Source organism: Fusarium graminearum, chromosome 3 (genome assembly GCF_000240135.3).
Source record: "Fusarium graminearum PH-1 chromosome 3, whole genome shotgun sequence".
In the NCBI taxonomy this organism is placed as follows: Eukaryota; Fungi; Ascomycota; class Sordariomycetes; order Hypocreales; family Nectriaceae; genus Fusarium; species Fusarium graminearum.
The window spans coordinates 5,610,382-5,628,123 of NC_026476.1; the positions used below are offsets into that span (position 1 = coordinate 5,610,382).

A 17,742-nucleotide genomic window follows, 5' to 3' on the forward strand; every position below is an offset into this window, starting at 1 on the left:
AGTTTGTTCGTTCGGGCAGTGTGGCGGTTGTCATTAATTGTTCATTTTCGTTCGTTCCAATGCGATATTGGCTACGCGCTGGGCGACGTGCGAAATACCGGCCGCCAACGTTCTTTTGCTTGGAGCTTCGCTGGCTTCAAGTCGTGCCGAGACAGTCAGGATCGAAACTTGGCTAGCATGGAGTATGGTTGGCTTTCGGTGGACTAAGTATCGGGCGGGAGTGAACGATGGAGACGCGTCGATATCGCGGAAACCTTGGGCTTGTGTGGTCGAGAGGGCGGACGTGTCGCTGTTAGGGTTCGTGGACGGGACATACGACAGGTCAGTTCCCAATCACCAGAGTTGGTAGACTGCCAACGGCCAAATACACCCATTCAGTATTCCCAGTCGTGGCTTCGATCGCTCCTTGGAGGGATGGAGAGGAGGAGGGGGAGGGGGGCTTCAGTTGTCGCGCGACGATCGCATTCCATTCGAGACAATGAGTATCTTGTCACGATCTCGCGACTAATCCAAGAAAGATAGTAACGCAATGCATGCGAGTTGTAGTAAACGTCATTTCAGGCACTGACCAGAGAAGCCTGGTCGCGTCTCACGACGCAGGCATAGAGGTCACGTGTGGCCGTTGAGCTACCCTAGACTAGATGCTTTCGAATAGTGACTTTAACTTGCAACAAAACGACACAAATTCCTTTACAATACTCGACTGAGTGGTTATTCTTGCTAGGTTACTTTTAAACCCTTTCTATAATTTAATTATGGAGGAGATGGAGGAGTAGTTTATCTAGAGTGAAGTCTTCAAACAGCGTTACAGCGTTATAGCTATTGATGGAAACGGACGCCATTGTGGAGGACATTTTTGGCACAAGTAAACATGCTCACAGTGATAATCTAGCAACAATTACCGAACATTCTTAACTCGACGTTTATCTAATTTCTCAACGCCTACCCGCGCATCTCGCATTTTATGCGTAAGATGTCCAGTCATATCGCAGCTGTGCCGCACCGTTTGTTCTACCACTGGTCCGCTTAGAAGATATCCACAGGTCGAGAATCCTACCATTTAACCGATCTATCCTTCAAAAAACATGGAAAAGTGTAGCTACAGTGACCATGGCCTCGTGAATTTGGGGAACCACATGCCGATCAGAAGGGTTACAGTGCAGGTTGGAAAATGAGGGATCAGCTCAAAAGGTCTTGTTCAAGTATCCGCTTAGCCGTTGCTCACGGTAGAGAGATCTACTGCCAAGTCTTTGCAATATACCGTACCGTGGTGACAATTTAGCAACGGCTTGCGGGTTTACCTCGCCTACGGAATACTGTTTGGCAGTGAATATAGGACGGCAGATGTTCTTGACAACACAGTACGGCAGAGTAGTGGTTTACTGAACGTGGTATCGAGAGAGCTTACTTTAAGCCTATCAAGTGTTGATACCTTTCGCGTATGTTCATCTCCGTCCAAGTCACGGCTCATTCCGAACAACGGGGACTGCTGACAGCTTCAATGCCACGATACCCCAGATACCGTGCCTGCGTGCATCTGGTCCAAGCTGTCAGTATCCTCCGATGCTCAAGGGTCTGCATGGTGATGCGGCTGTCATGATAACCCGACAGCCGAACGCTTACTGAAGCATATCCAGATCCTTGGAGGTGACCCCATACACTGTTCACATCTCGGGTATAGACATCCCGAGATGTCTTGATCACCAAAAGCACAGTCTCTGGTACGCAAACCCATGCATACCGAGCCTTCTAAAAAAACCCCAATGAATGTATGATTTCCCATGTGATATTCCTTACGATCCAGCTTCCCGGGTCGCGTACACTCATCAACCAAAAAGATAAAGATTCATGCCTTCGAGTCTGCAAGGATCGCGGTGACACACGGCCTTTTCCCCGGAATGCGGGGAGAGTGCGCACGATCCACCGTAGCTAATGTCACAGTAACCCCAAAAAGGGGGGGAATCACCGAAGAAGAATGCAAATCCATTCTCAAAACAAGTTTGACGCGTACCGAGACTGGAAGGACATGCATGATGGACACTGAACGATTACTTGGCTGATACAATCTGACGGTAGAGCATCCCAGAGATTGGGGGTTTCTAGGCTTTAACCCCAAACATGGCGTTGGTGGCTTGGAGTTGACGGTTGGAGTTGTGAGATGAACGCGTCGAAATTGACCGAGATACCGAGTCACAATTTAAGAGTTTAACGATGAGAAACGTGTTGATGGCGCCCTAGATAAACAAGTACGGAATTATTCCTTTTAAATGTGTCAATATTCATCTAGCTTCAGAGACAAGCTCAGCTCAGTCGGTGCCACGTCCGATCTCAGCCGTTGGTGTCAGTCCGGCAATTACCGGTCTTCAATGCCGTAGTTGTCAGCGAAACATTCCGCTGAGCTCATTGTGACAGACAGAAAATGAGGGGAAAAAGGCATTGATGCCCATCATTTATGAGCGTACCTAATGGCAAGCTAAGCCAAGCAAAGAGGGTCGATTGCCACACCCTTCTTTCGTGTGCGAGTCTTGCTCTTTGTCCGTGTAATTAAGCTTGATGTTAAAGAATAATGGACAAAGTTTGGGGTCAGGGCATTGTGGGGAAGCACGTTTCTGGAGGGTTGATGGGGGTTTAACTTTGGCTCTCACACATTCATCAATCCATTCGTCTTTCAACTATTTGATCAACCCTTTCTTCAATTAAACATGACCATATCTGCCGGTTATAGTTCCGTTTATGCCAAGTAAATAGTTTGTATCAGCTATTACAATACTGGCATGATTCCAACAAAGAATTCGCCTAGGATACTGGTTCATGTGATGGTCTCGGAGAGAACAGCGAGTCCAGACAGGGTCTAACTCGTCGGCCAAGAGAGTCAGTCATGAAAACGCTGACCAATTGGAGAGTACGAGGTTGACCGTGCCGACTCAGTTAGCCGAGGTCATTGCACCAAAAGAAACAGAATTGCTGTGGTGACTGAGAGTGATGGGGAGTAATTATATCGAGTGAGAGGGGAATAATAGAGATCAATAATGATACCCTAAGTAACCTGCATCGTCTGTCACTGACAAAATATTCCCCAAAAATACTCCATGTCTTTCTCATCAGTCATGGTCGTATCGCATCCGCATCTTTCGTACCCTAGAATTGAAGCCGCGGGAATTCTTGTGGAACCCTCCCCCATCAACAGTTAGTTTCTGGGGGTGGAGAGGTTTTTAGTCTTTCTTTATCGGGCGCTACAACCTTAATAGAGTCCCCAGAAATTGAGTTTGATCTTTCCCACTGTCCGTAGCGCTGTCTTCCAGCGCCCTTCTTTGATACATGACTCGGGTTCATCTTGACCGAAGCACAGTATTTTTGACCTAAAACTGGTTTGGTTCGTCCTTTCGGACAAAAGCCAGCGAACAGAACCACAATCCAATTCGTCCTCTGTATGCGGGGAAAGGTCAGCCGTGGCGTGGGAGACATGGGGCACTGATTCGCGGACCCCGTGGGGAAATACGACCGATAATCCTTGTCACTATCTTGGATGTGACTCTTTCTTGGCAAGTCTTTGCTTTCATAGCCGGACTTTATCAACCGACGAGGGTATACCATGGCATGAGAACTAGACAGGCCCACTGCCTTGGGTGCGGAGACTGCTTATATCTATCCTTATATCCTCCCATTCCCTTCCCCTTCTTCTCTTTTTCCCCAGATCTGCATTGAGCATTCTCTCCATTCCTCTTTTTTTCTCGTCCCTTTCCCCTTCCTACTCTCCTAGATCCTCAATCCACAATGGCGCCTTCTAAGGATCCCGCCCACGTGGAAGACGGCGGCAAACTCCCCGTCCACCACACAGAGTTCTCGGGCCACAACTCCCAGGTCGAGCTCATCGAAGCCGCCGTCGCAGCCAGTGATGCCGAGGCTCTCATCCCCAAGAAGGAGCTGTTCAGCCGCTACGCTCCTGCTGTTGCCTTCAGTATGGCTTTGAGTGTTGCGCTGGTTATGGAGGGAATGGATGTCGGTCTCATCAACAACTTCTTCGCTCATGATGCCTACCTCGCCCGCTTCGGTTGGCCCGATGCTGACGGCAAGCAACACATTTCTACAAAGTGGCAGGGTGCTATTGGTGCTGGAAACAACTGCGGTTCTATCCTTGGTCTCTTGCTCAACGGTTTCCTCCAGCAGCGATTCGGTTCTCGACGTGTTTACATGGTATGTCAAAGTTCCTCATTCACAAAATAAATTGAAACTAATATGTTACCAGTTCGCCATGGCTCTCATGTCCTGCACCATCTTCGTCCTTTTCTTCGCCGTCAACGTCGAAATGCTCCTCGTCGGTAACCTCCTCTGCGGTATCCCATGGGGTATCTTCCAGACCCTCACCACCGCCTACGCCGCCGAGATTTGCCCCGCCGCCCTCCGAGGTTACCTGACCGCCTGGGTTTCCATGTGCTGGGGAGCCGGAAGTTTCCTCGCCACCGGTGTCCTCCGTGGCTCTCTCGATCTCAAGGGCGATGCTGGCTGGCGTGTCCCCTACGGTCTGCAGTGGATGTGGATTCCTCCTCTGTTCACCGTCGCCTTCTTCGCCCCCGAGAGTCCCTGGTACCTCATTCGCCGCGGCAAGCTCGAGGAGGCTGAGCACAGTCTTCGTCGTCTTGCTCGCAAGGGCCACTACACTGATGAGACTATGGCTCAGACTCTTGCTCTTATGAAGCACACCAACGAGATGGAAAAGATCGAGGCTGAGGATGCTAGCTTCATGGATTGTTTCCGTGGCACCAACGCCCGCCGAACTGGTATCGTCTGCATGGCCTGGATCATCCAGATTCTCAACGGTCAATCCATCACCAGTTTCGCTGCTATCCTGCTCAAGTCGGTTGGAATGAGCAGCAAGAACGCTTTCAACTACAACATGGGTATCCAGTCAGTTAACATCTTCGCTACCGCTATCGCCATCACTCTCATGGGTAGAATTGGCCGTCGTACATTCTACTTCTGGGGTTCTTCTGGAATCGGCGCATGCATGTTGATCATTGGTATCCTGGGTTTCGCTGCCGATGGCGACAGGGTGGCCATTGTCACCGCTGCTTTCCTCGTCGTTGTCCAGTGTATCTTCAAGGTCTCCCTCGGTCCCACCACTTACGTCGTCGTCGCCGAAACCGCTTCCAGTCGTGTTCGAGCCCAGACCATTGTCATTGGTCGTGCCGTCTACGTCTGTGGTCAGATCGTCGTCCAGCAGCTCAACCCCCGTATGCTCAACAGCAGCAGCGACGCATGGAACTGGGGAGCCAAGACTGGAATGTTCTACTTTGGCCTCTGCTTCATCTGGGCTGTCTGGATCTTCTTCTTCCTTCCTGAGACGAAGAACCGTAGCTTTGCCGATCTCGACTACCTCTTCCAGAAGAAGGTCAACGCTCGCAAGTTTACTACTACTCCTGTTGACTGTAAGTTGCTCTACATTCCTTGTTTTAGATCATGGCTAATTATGAAACAGTGTTTGAGATTGTTGGACCTGGTCGGGACGACAAGCTCCAGGGTGTCGAGGTCATCACTCCCGTCAACACCAACACTGCGGGACAAGACATTGAGGGTGGCAAGAAGCTGTAAAGAGCATTGTAGTTGTTTGAAGTTAGCGTAATATCCAACCTGTCATAAATGGCATAATGTTTCTCTTCCAACAAGCGTTGTCCTATCGTTCTCCTTTGTGTATGGTGACAATGACGTGAATTAATGTAGGGTTTACTCTCTGACAACAATAAAGTCCACTTCGTATAAGAACACTACAGAGGAAAATCTGCAAACTCCTTTGACAAATCACTAGTCTCAGATACATTTACATCAATTTATATCCAGCTGCTTAACCAATCTTGCATCCCGATGTAGCAGGCATAGGTGCATGGGCATGTCCACAAGCTGAGAGCACCTCGTGAGCACCGGCCTCATGCTCATGACCCTCATGACCCTTGCTCTTGTCACCCTTCTTCCATGAGTTGTGGCAAACACAAACAGGAGTAGCGAACGACCCTCCAATCTTACTTGGCCCATTGGGCTGATAGAATGGCTGAATGTCATCGGGTATCTTGAACACCTTGAGAACCTCATAGTTGTTCTTGCTATAGTCCGAGACACCATAGCCATCGAAGCGTAGCTTCCAAGCTGTTATCCGTTAGCATATGCTATTTACACTCACATGTGAAAAACTTACTCGTTGGGAAAGGAACCATCTCGTCCCACTCGGTGGTCAGATAAGTAGCAGTCGCAGGCTTCCTGATCTCAGATGGGAAAATAGCCTCTAGTTGCTCTTCGGTCAGCTCCTTCTTTTCACGTGCCTCCTTGACCTTGAGCTCAATCTCCTTGAGTCGCATGGGCGCCATGTAGTTGGCATAGCCAACGCTAGACGCATCAATCGAGACCTTCTTGGAAACACCCTGAGTGTCATGTCCGCGACGAAGGTTCTTGAGCTGTGCTAGGACCTTGACCATGGTGACCAGGCCAGTGGCGGCGACGTGCTTGGGGTGGTACTCGCTGAACGCCTCGGCGAAACTGGAACAGTAGTTCAGTTCGTGTCGCTCATCGGCTGACTCGCTGGTGTTCCGTTTCTCCGCCTTGTTCTGTAAAACGGTTAGCCAGTGGTATCATTATATGATCGCATCCAGACTTACGATATCGCACACAACAACCGTGCCCTTGGCAAGAGCTATTTGCTCATGCTTCTTCGTTTCCCAGTTGTAAGCTTGAATGGTAGTGCTTTGAGATGCCTTACGAACGATAGGCAGACGGACACTCCATCTCTGGACCTTGAGAACAAGAGCCTGAATGCGCTCATTGGACTTGGCATCGTCCTCAAACGCGAGCTTCTGGATCTCAAGCCAAGCTGCCCTGATCTCCTCACCTCTGGCGTTGGGCTTTTCAGCATAGAGATTCTGGAAGAATGATTCCATAACTGAGGTGAACTATGATGCGTCAGAAGAATTCTTCAAACTTGCAAGTTACTTACCGCAAGGACCACATTGTATGCACTGTCCAGGCCAGTCAAAAGAAGGATAGTAGCCGCCTTGGTGGTGTTCTTCTCCCTCTGCAATACCTCGCCAGCGACCCTGTATCCCAAGGCCGTCATAAAGTTAGGCTTATCATGACCAAAAGAGGCTATAGCGCCAAAGAAACCCTGCACCCATCGCGTGGTGCGCCACTTGCCGGCCTCGCAGATGTTGCCTTCTTGGGCCAGCTTGAGGAGGAAGCTCATAGAGTCTCGGAACGCCTTGCGGCGTTTCAGAAGCTTTGTCTCATCGGTGTTATATGAGAGGAAGACCTGGCAGTTGTTGATATGCTGGTAGATCTCGTTCTCCGAGTACGGCGCGTGAGAATTGGTGTCGGAGCGAAGCAGATGGCCGAATCCGAGGAAATCGGCAACGAAGCGGGTCACGATGGGAATGGCGAAACTGTACGACGTTAGATGATGAATGCGGAAACGTTGGATGAAAGACTTACTCTCGCACGATATCAAGCTGATAGATGCCCTTGGTCTTATCGGTGGTGACAACTTCACGCTTGATGATATTCCGAGCAATTTCGACCAAGTATGATTGGATATGCTCATGATCAACAGTCGAGTGCTCCGCCGCGGCAGCGAGAGACACGCCATTCTTCTCGGGGTCGTTGTTCTGGCCAGGCTTCAGAACATCGTGGATCTCGGGTGGAAGATCAGAAATCCTGGTACGAGCAGGATGAACCAAGATGTCAGAGGTGTCCTCGAGAATGCGCTTGATGTCATCGCTGTGAGTCAAGTAAACCGTCTTACTTGGCCGTTGAGGATTGGACTTTGTGAGCTCAAAGTCGAAGTTGGTCATCTCGCCGCGGGAGTTCTTCTTGGCCTTCTTCAACGGGGTAGTCTTAACACAGAATTCCTTGTCGTAACCTTGCGCTTTGGCAAGTTCCGCAAGCTTCTCACCAGTGTAGAATGGGTGGAAGAACCGGATGGAGTCGTAAGGATACCATTCGGGGAATGCGCGCTGGATGAGTCGGTGGAACATGGAGCTCTTGCAAACATCGTTGTCTGGGGTGACCTCCTTCATACCCCAATTGGTCAAAGAGTTCGTATTCCAGTCGACGGTATAGAAGCGATCCGATCGGACGAGGGTGATGGCGTCGGAAAAAATGGCCGCCCATAGCGCAGAGTCCAAATCTGAAGGACCAGGGTCGGCGTTCAATTGACCGTTCGCCTGATTGGTCTCGCAGAAGATGCCCGGGTACAACTCAACCTTGTCAGGATGTTCGTATAGATCGCGTAGTGCGTTCTGAACCTGCTCGTTGGGAGTGATGCTCTCGAAAGTCTCGTGACGCTTCATTTGGAAGAAGTCTCTGAAGTCGTTGAGCGTGCCGATCTCCCACTTGCGAGCCTGCATGATGCCGAGAATCTCGACGGCTCTGAGGCAGCGAGGGACATTGAGAGGACCGAAGTTGGCTGCGAAAGAGTCAGCATCGTATGTCAATGAGAAATCGATGTGGGCCACTTACCGATGGGATCATCCATAGCACTTGTCAACTCATTGACCATAGCCTCGTCATCGAACAAACCGGTGTACTCATTCCTCTTGAAGGGTTTGAACCGCGGGTTTCCATCCTTGCGGAGACCAAACTCCTGCTGCCACGGCTCAAGAGGTTTCTTCAAACCCTCCTTGGCTTTCATCTTACCCATCTCCTGCATGAACTGGGGGAGGCCCATCGACTTGGGGTCCCATTGCTCATCCTTCTCGAAGAGCTCGGCCATGAAATCCTCGGCATAGCTCTCATCCTTCATTGAGATGGCGCAATGGAAACGATAGAGGAGATTGAACTCAACTGTGACTTGATTGCCTAAGCCTCTGGAGACGTTCTTGTGGTTCTTCATGTCCACACGAGGGTCTGGGAGAGGTCAGTCTGGAGGTGATACTTGAAGTCGGGGATACTAACCAAGAGTGAAGTTGGTATCAAAGTTCATGAATCCCATGAGCCCACGAAGGTAATCGTGGATCGAAATCTGGATGTACATGCCGCAGGTTATGAGTCGCGCGGTCTGGAAAAGATCTTCATCGAGCTTGTCCCAAGCAGCCTCATGAGCCTTGAGAAACTGCTGTAGAACACCCTCGGGGCTGATACTCTTTGACTTCTCATCAGCATCGTCGCTGTGCTCCTTCCCCGTGACTTGAACACAAAGTGCCTTTTGGCGCTCACTCTCCTTGCGGAGACCCTCTTCGATACCAGCAAGGATTCTCTGGCGCAAAGTGTCTGCGAGGTCATCGAAGTCTTCATCCTCGTCATCGTCATCGTCAATTCCAGCTGATCGACGACGCTTCCACTCATTGTGGTACTTCCAGATATCGTCGGTAAAGGCTTCGTCTGCATCTTTGACGAATTCCTTGGCAGCAGATGCTAGAGGAGAGAGTGTGTATTTGCTGGGCACAGAGAAGCGTCCGTTCTCGTTGATGCGACGTAGCTGAGTGGCGACGTAATTGTGGTAACGGTTGTACATAACCAGGTAGATGCAAACTCCAGGAGGCTGTCGTAGAAGTCTGTCTTCGGCGAAGGTGTCAGGCTTTAGAAGTCCAAGCTTGTACTTGTCATCACGGATCTTGCGCTGCATCTCCTCCGTGAAGCCGTAAAGAGGAGAAAGGTCAAGGTAAGAAGACGAATCAGAGATGTTCTTGTCGGCATCATTGGTTCTGAAGATGTCGTGAATGATGATAGTAGCGTGGTAAATCAGCATGGACGACAAACCAGAGGTGGACGGTCGACCCTTGCCGTCTGGACCAGGGTCTTCTCGAGCCATGAGACGATCGAAAAGATCAGCAGGATCGGGCAAAGCGCCGAGGGGATGAGTCTTCGATGGGACTGTTTTGGCATACGGGGCACCTGCTTCTCCGAGATGGGGGTGCATGGCACTGTTAAACTTACCGTCGGGGGTGCGGTATTTGAAGGCATCGCCGAGGTATGTGATGGGTGGATGAAGCATGCGCTCGTACTTGTTCTTGACTTCAGTCTCGATGAACTTGGCACGAAGAAGGCTGTCATTGGAGATGGATCCAACCAACTCTGCCAAGTTTGTTTTCTTGAAGCCGTCAGCATTGGTTAGTGTCAGTAGTTGATTGTTACTTACGTCGAGAGTTTTGGTTTTGATGTAGTGAACCAAAACATTCTTGATAGCAGGAAGATGTTGAAAGGTGAGGATACTGCGTAAATCAGTCCACCACTTGACTCCAGGTCGAGTTATATCCTATTGAGTGTTAGCGTATGCGTGTCAGCCATACCATGATGGCTTACTCCGATGAGAGCATCTCCATGGAAGCCAGCAAGATACTTGGCTTCTCTCAATTCCCCGTTGAGTTTCTGGATCTTGGCATCCCACTCAGGCCCAGATGTGCGACCATTGGCATGACCGTTGGCATAGCCGTTGGTGTTGCCATTGAGGAGGGATTGCTGGGACTGAGACATGGTGACGACTCAGATAATCAAGGAAGAGGGCTGAGATGTCGTTCCTTATGCCTGCATAAGTGGTGATATAGAATTGAACGATCTGAATGGTATAGGAATGACTGAATTTGGTACAACTCAATAAAAATGGAAAATCTAGCTCCTTTATGGATTTCCCCTCAAGACAACTGTTGCATAGCTACGAGACAATGATTATATCTAAGCAATCCAATTCGCCATCACAGAGTGCATCCAGCCGCATCCTTAGTTCTGCATGCCTAGTTGTCCGAGCGCCAGAAGGGAGCTGCCGCTTGACGTGATAGCTCAATGTTTCCAGGGAGAACTCTATGGCGGTTAGGTCGATGCATGACGGTGGTGAGGGGCATGACATATTAACTGGAGAGCGTAAAGAATAATTACTACGCAGGTGCACTCCAAGGTAGCATATACTGGTGCACTAATTTAGTCTCCCATGTTTCCAGTAGCCAAGTTCTTTGACGTCTCCAAAGATAAGACGAAAAGCAACTAAGGAATGTCTCAGACTATCACACCATTCCAAGAATTCCAGCGCAGCCGCAATCGCCTAAATAAGAAAATATGGGGATCGCTATGACACTGCATTTCAAACAGTTGCATACGCGTCGAGCTATTGGAGGAAGCTTTGGACCCGGTTCGGGCCTCACAGTAAGTAAGACATTTCCAAAAGCACAGGCGTGGGGTCAACAACAAATGTCCTGTTTATCAAATGATCGTCACTGTATCTTTGCGGAGTCTTTGCAATTGTCTAATCAATTCGTCAACGATCGCCATTGAAGATGGAGCTATAACTGGAGATTTCAGCTGCCCTCTTGACCGTAAACTCTGTCTCACGTCGAGCGGGGAAGTTGGAAGCTGTGAATGGCTGAGTCTCGCAGCGCTGATCACGGCAGGGGTTCAGCTGAGCTGCGTTGAAGTAAGCCTCGTAATCATGGACACTATTGAACGTTATCTGCTGCGATGGGACGGCACTATTGACGATAGTTTGTGCATGCGTCGATGGTTTCATAGTTAATGATGAAATTGGAAGATGATATGTGGATGAGGAATAAGTCAATCAAGTCAACAACTTTATCAATGAGGCCATAGCTGAGGCCTTGACCTCTGATGTCACCGCACCTGCTTTCACAGAGGCTGCCAGCACGACCACCCTTGCCTTCCCTACTCTAGATGACTTCGCTCTTCTTGGGTCAGGAAATGAAAAGCGACAGGCGGATGCGGCCACTGGACTTCTCGGCCTTAAGCCCGGGCAGATGAACAAAAAGACAGCTTGAAGCTATCACCGGTCTTCTTGGTCCACTTCTCGGTGGTGGTGTCACAGGTTTGACTCCTCATAACTGATCGGGTCCTACCCTAACAGGACAAGAGTTCAAGGAGGCGACGAGGATGTGACTCACTCATGTCAGAGTTAACAAGAGTATTAAAGAACTTGATATAAGAATGGATAAACAGAAATAGTTTTTCCACATCTCTTCTGGTGTTGCGCAGTCTCTTAAGTAAGTCTAGTTCTAGTAATTGGAAGCTAATCCTTTTTTTCTTTTTGAGATTTTTCGAGGCGTACGTCTCGAAGTATACAGATAAAATCAACACATAAAACCAACACAATAGTAATTGGAAGCGATGTAACAACCCTCTGACATATGCAACTGAGATCCCACACATCAACTATAGCAAAGTTATGCTTAGTGATTAACCTCAGAAACATCAATTCGATGCATTTCTGCGGAAAACTTGCACGTGGCTTTGCTGCATGAACAATTGTGGCCGTATAAGCAAGCAACATCACGACACAGTAGGCCAGCATTACAAACTTCCATCCGGACCTGCCGTCGAAAGACAAGCTTTTCTTCTTCCGTGAGTGGACCATGAGAATACTTGCAGGAAGAGTTTGAACACGACCCACATAGGTGGTGCAAACGACAGTATCGCATGCCAACCTTGCCAACCTTATGTCTCCAACTATCCAGAGCTTGTTTATTGGGATTTCGCAAGTGGTCATCGACTCGGCATCCAGCGGAGTTCAACCGTACTGAACTCTTCGCTCGGGACTTTCGAGAACTTGCATCCACCTCTGACCCTACCATGGACGCCCAGGTCGAAGAACTTGGAACGGATGCTGATGACTCTGGCGATGATGCCACGTCCCGCAAGGGCGCGGCTTTGAAAACATCCTCCATCTTGAAGCTTTTGAAACGAAGATCACGAAATTCTCGACCAACGCTGAAACCATGAAGCATTGTAACTCGGTCAACCACAGAATCGTCATGGCAATAATCCTCCAACAGTCGCACGTAAGAATTATCATGACAAGCCCCAAAGATGATATGGCGGCAAGTAGGATTTTTAACAAACTGCTTGAAACAACCTGCTTGTGCGTGAGCCAAGAGAAAGTGGTAAGAAGAATCACGCTTACCTTGAATTTTCTTATCTGCTCGATCTTTACCACTCCCAACAAGTAAAAAGTCGGTATACTCGGATGCCTGCGTGAAGTCTTTCGCAAATTCCACGAGATCACGGGGCGCCTTGATCATACCAGATGAAACGAGAAAATGGGACAAACCAGCCTCATTAGCATATGCCTTGATGATGATAGGGTAATCGGATAGATCTGGCCTGTTCGCTTGAAGAAAACTGCGAACTCTATCACGTAGATCAAGGGACGCCTTTGTACCACCTTCGCTGGCGGCGTAGTACTCATCTTTGAACTGGAACCGGTCAGACAACAGTGATATGAAAGATGAATATTACATACGATGTACGAATCAGCATCGGCATCGATCAACACTAGAACAAAGGAACTGCGCTCCTATAACTGGTCAGGTTTTGTAAACTGTGATAAACATTAAATCATACCATAGATTGCTGCAATTCTTCGTATTTGGCGCGCGACTCATCTGCGTCCTGCTGCGTAAAACGTCTCGCAACCCGCTCACTTTCAAGGTCCCGGACGGCATCATCATATTTGCCAACCAATTCTTGAATTTGACAACTCAGAGCCTATAATGATTAAGTATGGTATCGAGACGTTGCGCGATAGGAAATGTCAAGATTACCTGTAACCGTGCCACCTGCCCCTCTTCTGCAATCCTGAACACGGCGAAGTCTTCCGCCAGTTTCCCGCTCATTGTTAATGACCGGCTCTGGACATGTGTCGAAACTGCAGGCAGCTTTGCGAACGAAATAGAGCAGATATATCACTTAACCACGTGATTAGCAACAGTTGTTTCATCAATTCTTCTGCAGCCAACAACAAATACGTAATTTCCTCTGTACGTCCTTATTTGCGACCACTTTCCACAGCGCTTAAGAGAGTCAGTCGTTCATCACGACCAACAGCCCAAAATCCTGCGGCACAGCCTGGGACTTATAGCAGGCACGAAATTTCAGGGTGTTTAGCGTCTAACAAGACGGCAGGGGCACAGGAACAGACTACTTCGTTGCTGTTTATCATGAGAAGTATAATTAACAACTAATCCAATACATTTGCTATCTTGGAGTTGATCAGAGCGTGAGTAATAGAACCCCGATTTTCTCTTTCGCAAGTGTTGTACCAGCTGCTAGAGGATCTACAACGGAGCGGGCCGATTTAGACTAAAGCTTTTAACTAGACTAAAAGGTTGAAATTTACTTACTACCTTTCTGCTTCACTCTGTAACTCTTGGCGTTTCATCAGGTCAGAACAGACGCGTCTTGATTATGCTATTATCCCGCTTCTAACATCTGGGTTAAGCACACGGAACTGTGTACCTGCAGGATGCTATTGGTTATTTGTGAGCGGTAAGACTACGCAGCTATTTCTTGTTTTGTTTATGTAGGCAGGACCATACAGCCAATAGCAAACAGGACTCATCGTTTCGTGGCCCCATCCTTGCGTTGGACTTTGTAACCCGGCTGACTGCCAACGGTGTTGGGTATGGCTCTGCTACCCTTGGGCCTCCTAACCACTAACTGCTGTCTGTTAGGCGCCCATACCTGCAGTGTAATGCGGGGGTTGAAAGACATCTTGGTCTACGCATATCCTGCAAGATTGTTTTGTCACCTTGCCCTCTTGTCATTTATTATTTTTCTTCGAAATTCTAAGCATGTCTCAAACGTTGTGACTATGTTGTTCTTTCATGTAGAATAACAGTGGCTATGCAGCACAATGTAGCGCTTCCATTTGCCGTACATGCCATTATGGAATCACTTAATATCAATCCTTCACCCGGACAATAATCAATCTTATTAGGCTCGAAGGAGATCCAAAGGATCAACTCTACTAGGATGTAGTTGTTCAGCTACTAGAGTTTCTATAAGCTCTAGACTATTCTATTACCCTCTTAAGATTCGATTCGTTTCTTGGCTGGATACAAGCTAAAACGCAATCATGCGACCGGGATCGAAAATTCGACTTACGACCTCTTGAACATCTTCGAAGCGCATGAAACCGCATTGCTCACTCTCCAAGTGACTGGTAACGGCAGCGAGCGTGGTAAATCGCCTATCACAACCTTTCTTCGGGCAATGATACAACTTTTGTTCATGCTTTGGCGACTGGAGGTGTTGGGTAAGAGATTGGAGTCGATTGAAAGAAGCTCCACACAGAGAGCAGTCGAAGGCTCCTGTGACTGCATTCAGGGATCTCTCAGTGGCCTCAAAACGGATGGACTTGGACCAGTCGAGCAGTTTCTTGGTTAGTGTGCCGTTGGGATCCCGGCTTCTGACAGCTTCGTAGACCATTGCCCTGTTTAAAGGAGCTTTAGAGCAGCCTTTGTTCTCGAGATGTTGGAACACACCGGCGGCAGTCACGTATGATTGGCCGCAGAAGGGGCATTGTTGAGTTTCTCCTTGGTGTACCCTACTTCGGAGGTGCTATAAACATTAGACATTAGACATTAGTCGTCAGCAGACTGGGACCTGATAACTCACCATCTTGATACTGTTAAGATCTTTAAAAGACCGATCGCATGGATCGCAGTACAAATGATCATTAATCTCATGGTTCCTTAGATCATCTGCAGTGTCAAGTTCCTCGTCACAAAAATCGAACTCGCAAATGTAGCTGGAGTAATCTGACTCTTCCGATGGCGAATCGGCCCAGTGATTCAGTGCACTCATATGCTGCTCAACAGCATGCTTGTCGTTGAAGTAGCGGTCGCAGGTCTCACATTCAAAGTCTGGGACTTCATGTGAAGTGTCTGATACATGCTGGTCACGAGATCGCCACGAAGACCATGTTTTCCAACATGTACCGCAAGCAAATTCCATATGAAAATCAAGTAATTGAGGTTTTGACCAAGTTATTCAACATGAAATAGCGCCCTGGAAAAGCTAGTGAAGATTATTAGAAGCGGTGAGTTTATCCCTTTCACAGAAGTTAATGTCCACGCCGCTGATGTTGGTCGGCCTCCTGCATATGCAACACGTACTTGTTTCTTGCCTACCCCGAAGTATTGCCTTGGTGCTTAAGCTGTAATTGGAACACCTCCGTGTTGGTTCGCCCCTGCAAATGAGTATCTTGTCACCTGGTGGTCATCCTTCGCCTGCCGACATTGGTCGGACATATGCAGTTGGTTCTATTCACCCATCCTTCACTTGCGTGCCCAACCAATGACTAAGTAGGATGGAACATATATGACTCAACAATGTGGCATGCGGCTAGCCTCATTCTTACCAAAGAGAACGCAAACGTGATGTACCGAGTATGATCAACGCAACGATTAATCTGTGACGTATATGACAGTATATCAAACGATAGACGACAAATGGTGCAGCGGACCCCCGAAACAGTGGCAAGGATAATCTCAGCGTAAGGATTGACAATCGAATCTCCCAAAAACTCCACAGGGCATACCAACATCAATCAATGTTAACAGATGCATCATAGCCCAGATATCGAGCATGTACGCAAGATACGTACGATCTGGTTTCTTAAAGCACGCCATAAACAGTGGCTAGTGTATTAAAACGAGCGACGCGTTACCTGCGCCACTTCCAAGTTCCCTACAGGGTATCTATCCAAGTGAGCTTACGAGCCTTGTCCAACAAAACCAGTGCCGTGACTGAGTACAATAACTCGAATGTTCTCTGGGCTATGAAGATGGAGAAGCGAGATGGAATTCATATTTTCATAAATGCCTCTGCCCATTTTGCAGAAGACGAAGTTATTCTGTACTCAATTCTTCTTCTTATAACTGACACGGACCCCTTTCACCTTAGGCCGCATTTCTTACAAAATCTGGCGGAGTAAGAACCTGAGTAAACCGCCGTGGTAAGCGCTATCCTTAGGGAAGAACCTTCCGTTCTCAACAGTATAATCCTGTAGCTGCTTCAGGTTCTTAAACGCTTGAACCGGCAGCCCAGTGTTCGCAGTCTCGACGAGATCAACCAAGTTAACATGTGTCCGACGTACACGCTAGAGTTAATCAATGCCCTGATAATCTCAAAGAAAAGAGTGGAAGCCATTAAGCCTACCTCGCGACATGCTTCCAAACTTGTAGGGGCTGGCTCGATGTTCAGAACATGACAAAGCTTCTGCCAATTCTCAAGATTGTCGGGATCTGTTCCATAAATATCGTTGAATTGTTTCACCATCGCTGCTTTGAAATCTCGCTTCGCATCATCTTCATCATCTCTATCCCAGTCGAAGAGATCGCTCATTCTGTTGAACTCTGTCCAAATTGGATTTGAAGAGTTGTAATTGAATTCAGGATACCCAGCAAAGAACTGATCGATATGGTCGAGAGATCTGTTAACTCTTTTCTTTTTAGTCTTTCTTGAGCGCTTTGGTTTCTTCGATGCAGTTGTAGGATTCTTATGTACAGAATAGAAATTAGTCGCTCTGAGAATGTATATCACGCGGACGTGCACCTACGCCTGTCTGATCTGTTGGTTGTCCTTCGTGACGAAACCGACAATTCGACCCAAATCGACAGGTGCCGGATTCCAAATACAGCCGACAGGTCTGGCTCGATCTCCGGGCGCTCATCGCGCATACAAAATAGACCGTGCAGCTAAAGGATAGAAACTGGATAGGCAGGAAACAGCTTGAGTGCTGTGGGTTCGACTACTGTTATAAGTTGGTGGTAGACCTGGGTATCAGGCTTGCAAATGTCGCTGCTGTTACCATAAATGCCCAACCGCGATCAACCGATCTGCAATCGATCTGGCCGATGCGTCAAATGGCTGACGAATTGCGTGCATAGAGAACACGTCATATGGGATTGTACCGGCCAAATATTTACCTGCGGTTGGACCAGCGTGCAGCTATTGATGCGGGAGGCCGACCTGGTGCGTGAG

The 17,742-nt window shown here is 48.4% G+C and overlaps 5 protein-coding genes across 5 annotated transcripts; 1 reads left to right on the top strand and 4 right to left on the bottom strand.

Annotated features, from left to right (window-relative positions):
- Positions 1–3,774: 3,774 nt before the first annotated feature.
- On the top strand, positions 3,775–5,589 carry FGSG_11147 (uncharacterized protein; the record flags this gene model as incomplete). Its single annotated transcript, XM_011326900.1, has 3 exons — positions 3,775–4,194; positions 4,247–5,426; positions 5,477–5,589. The coding sequence occupies 3 exons, from the start codon at positions 3,775–3,777 to the stop codon at positions 5,587–5,589; spliced, it is 1,713 nt and encodes a 570-aa protein (XP_011325202.1).
- Positions 5,590–5,839: 250 nt separating this feature from the next.
- Positions 5,840–10,449, bottom strand: FGSG_11146 (uncharacterized protein; the record flags this gene model as incomplete). Its single annotated transcript, XM_011326901.1, has 9 exons — positions 5,840–6,138; positions 6,188–6,593; positions 6,645–6,935; positions 6,980–7,421; positions 7,471–8,443; positions 8,497–8,883; positions 8,932–10,066; positions 10,115–10,231; positions 10,279–10,449. 9 exons carry the CDS (start codon positions 10,447–10,449, stop codon positions 5,840–5,842), a joined length of 4,221 nt encoding a protein of 1,406 aa, XP_011325203.1.
- A 2,092-nt stretch (positions 10,450–12,541) lies between these two features.
- On the bottom strand, positions 12,542–13,589 carry FGSG_11145 (uncharacterized protein; the record flags this gene model as incomplete). The annotated part of the gene is made up of 5 exons (XM_011326902.1): positions 12,542–12,684; positions 12,878–13,169; positions 13,217–13,270; positions 13,318–13,461; positions 13,518–13,589. The coding sequence occupies 5 exons, from the start codon at positions 13,587–13,589 to the stop codon at positions 12,542–12,544; spliced, it is 705 nt and encodes a 234-aa protein (XP_011325204.1).
- A 1,228-nt stretch (positions 13,590–14,817) lies between these two features.
- Positions 14,818–15,739, bottom strand: FGSG_13847 (uncharacterized protein; the record flags this gene model as incomplete). The annotated part of the gene is made up of 3 exons (XM_011326903.1): positions 15,373–15,739; positions 15,047–15,315; positions 14,818–14,914 (listed from the first exon to the last, which is right to left on the bottom strand). Exons 1-3 carry the CDS (start codon positions 15,373–15,375, stop codon positions 14,818–14,820), a joined length of 369 nt encoding a protein of 122 aa, XP_011325205.1. The 5' UTR covers positions 15,376–15,739.
- Positions 15,740–16,471: 732 nt separating this feature from the next.
- FGSG_13848 (uncharacterized protein) lies at positions 16,472–17,103 on the bottom strand (the record flags this gene model as incomplete). The annotated part of the gene is made up of 3 exons (XM_011326904.1): positions 16,472–16,535; positions 16,677–16,816; positions 16,918–17,103. The coding sequence occupies 3 exons, from the start codon at positions 17,101–17,103 to the stop codon at positions 16,472–16,474; spliced, it is 390 nt and encodes a 129-aa protein (XP_011325206.1).
- Positions 17,104–17,742: the final 639 nt, after the last annotated feature.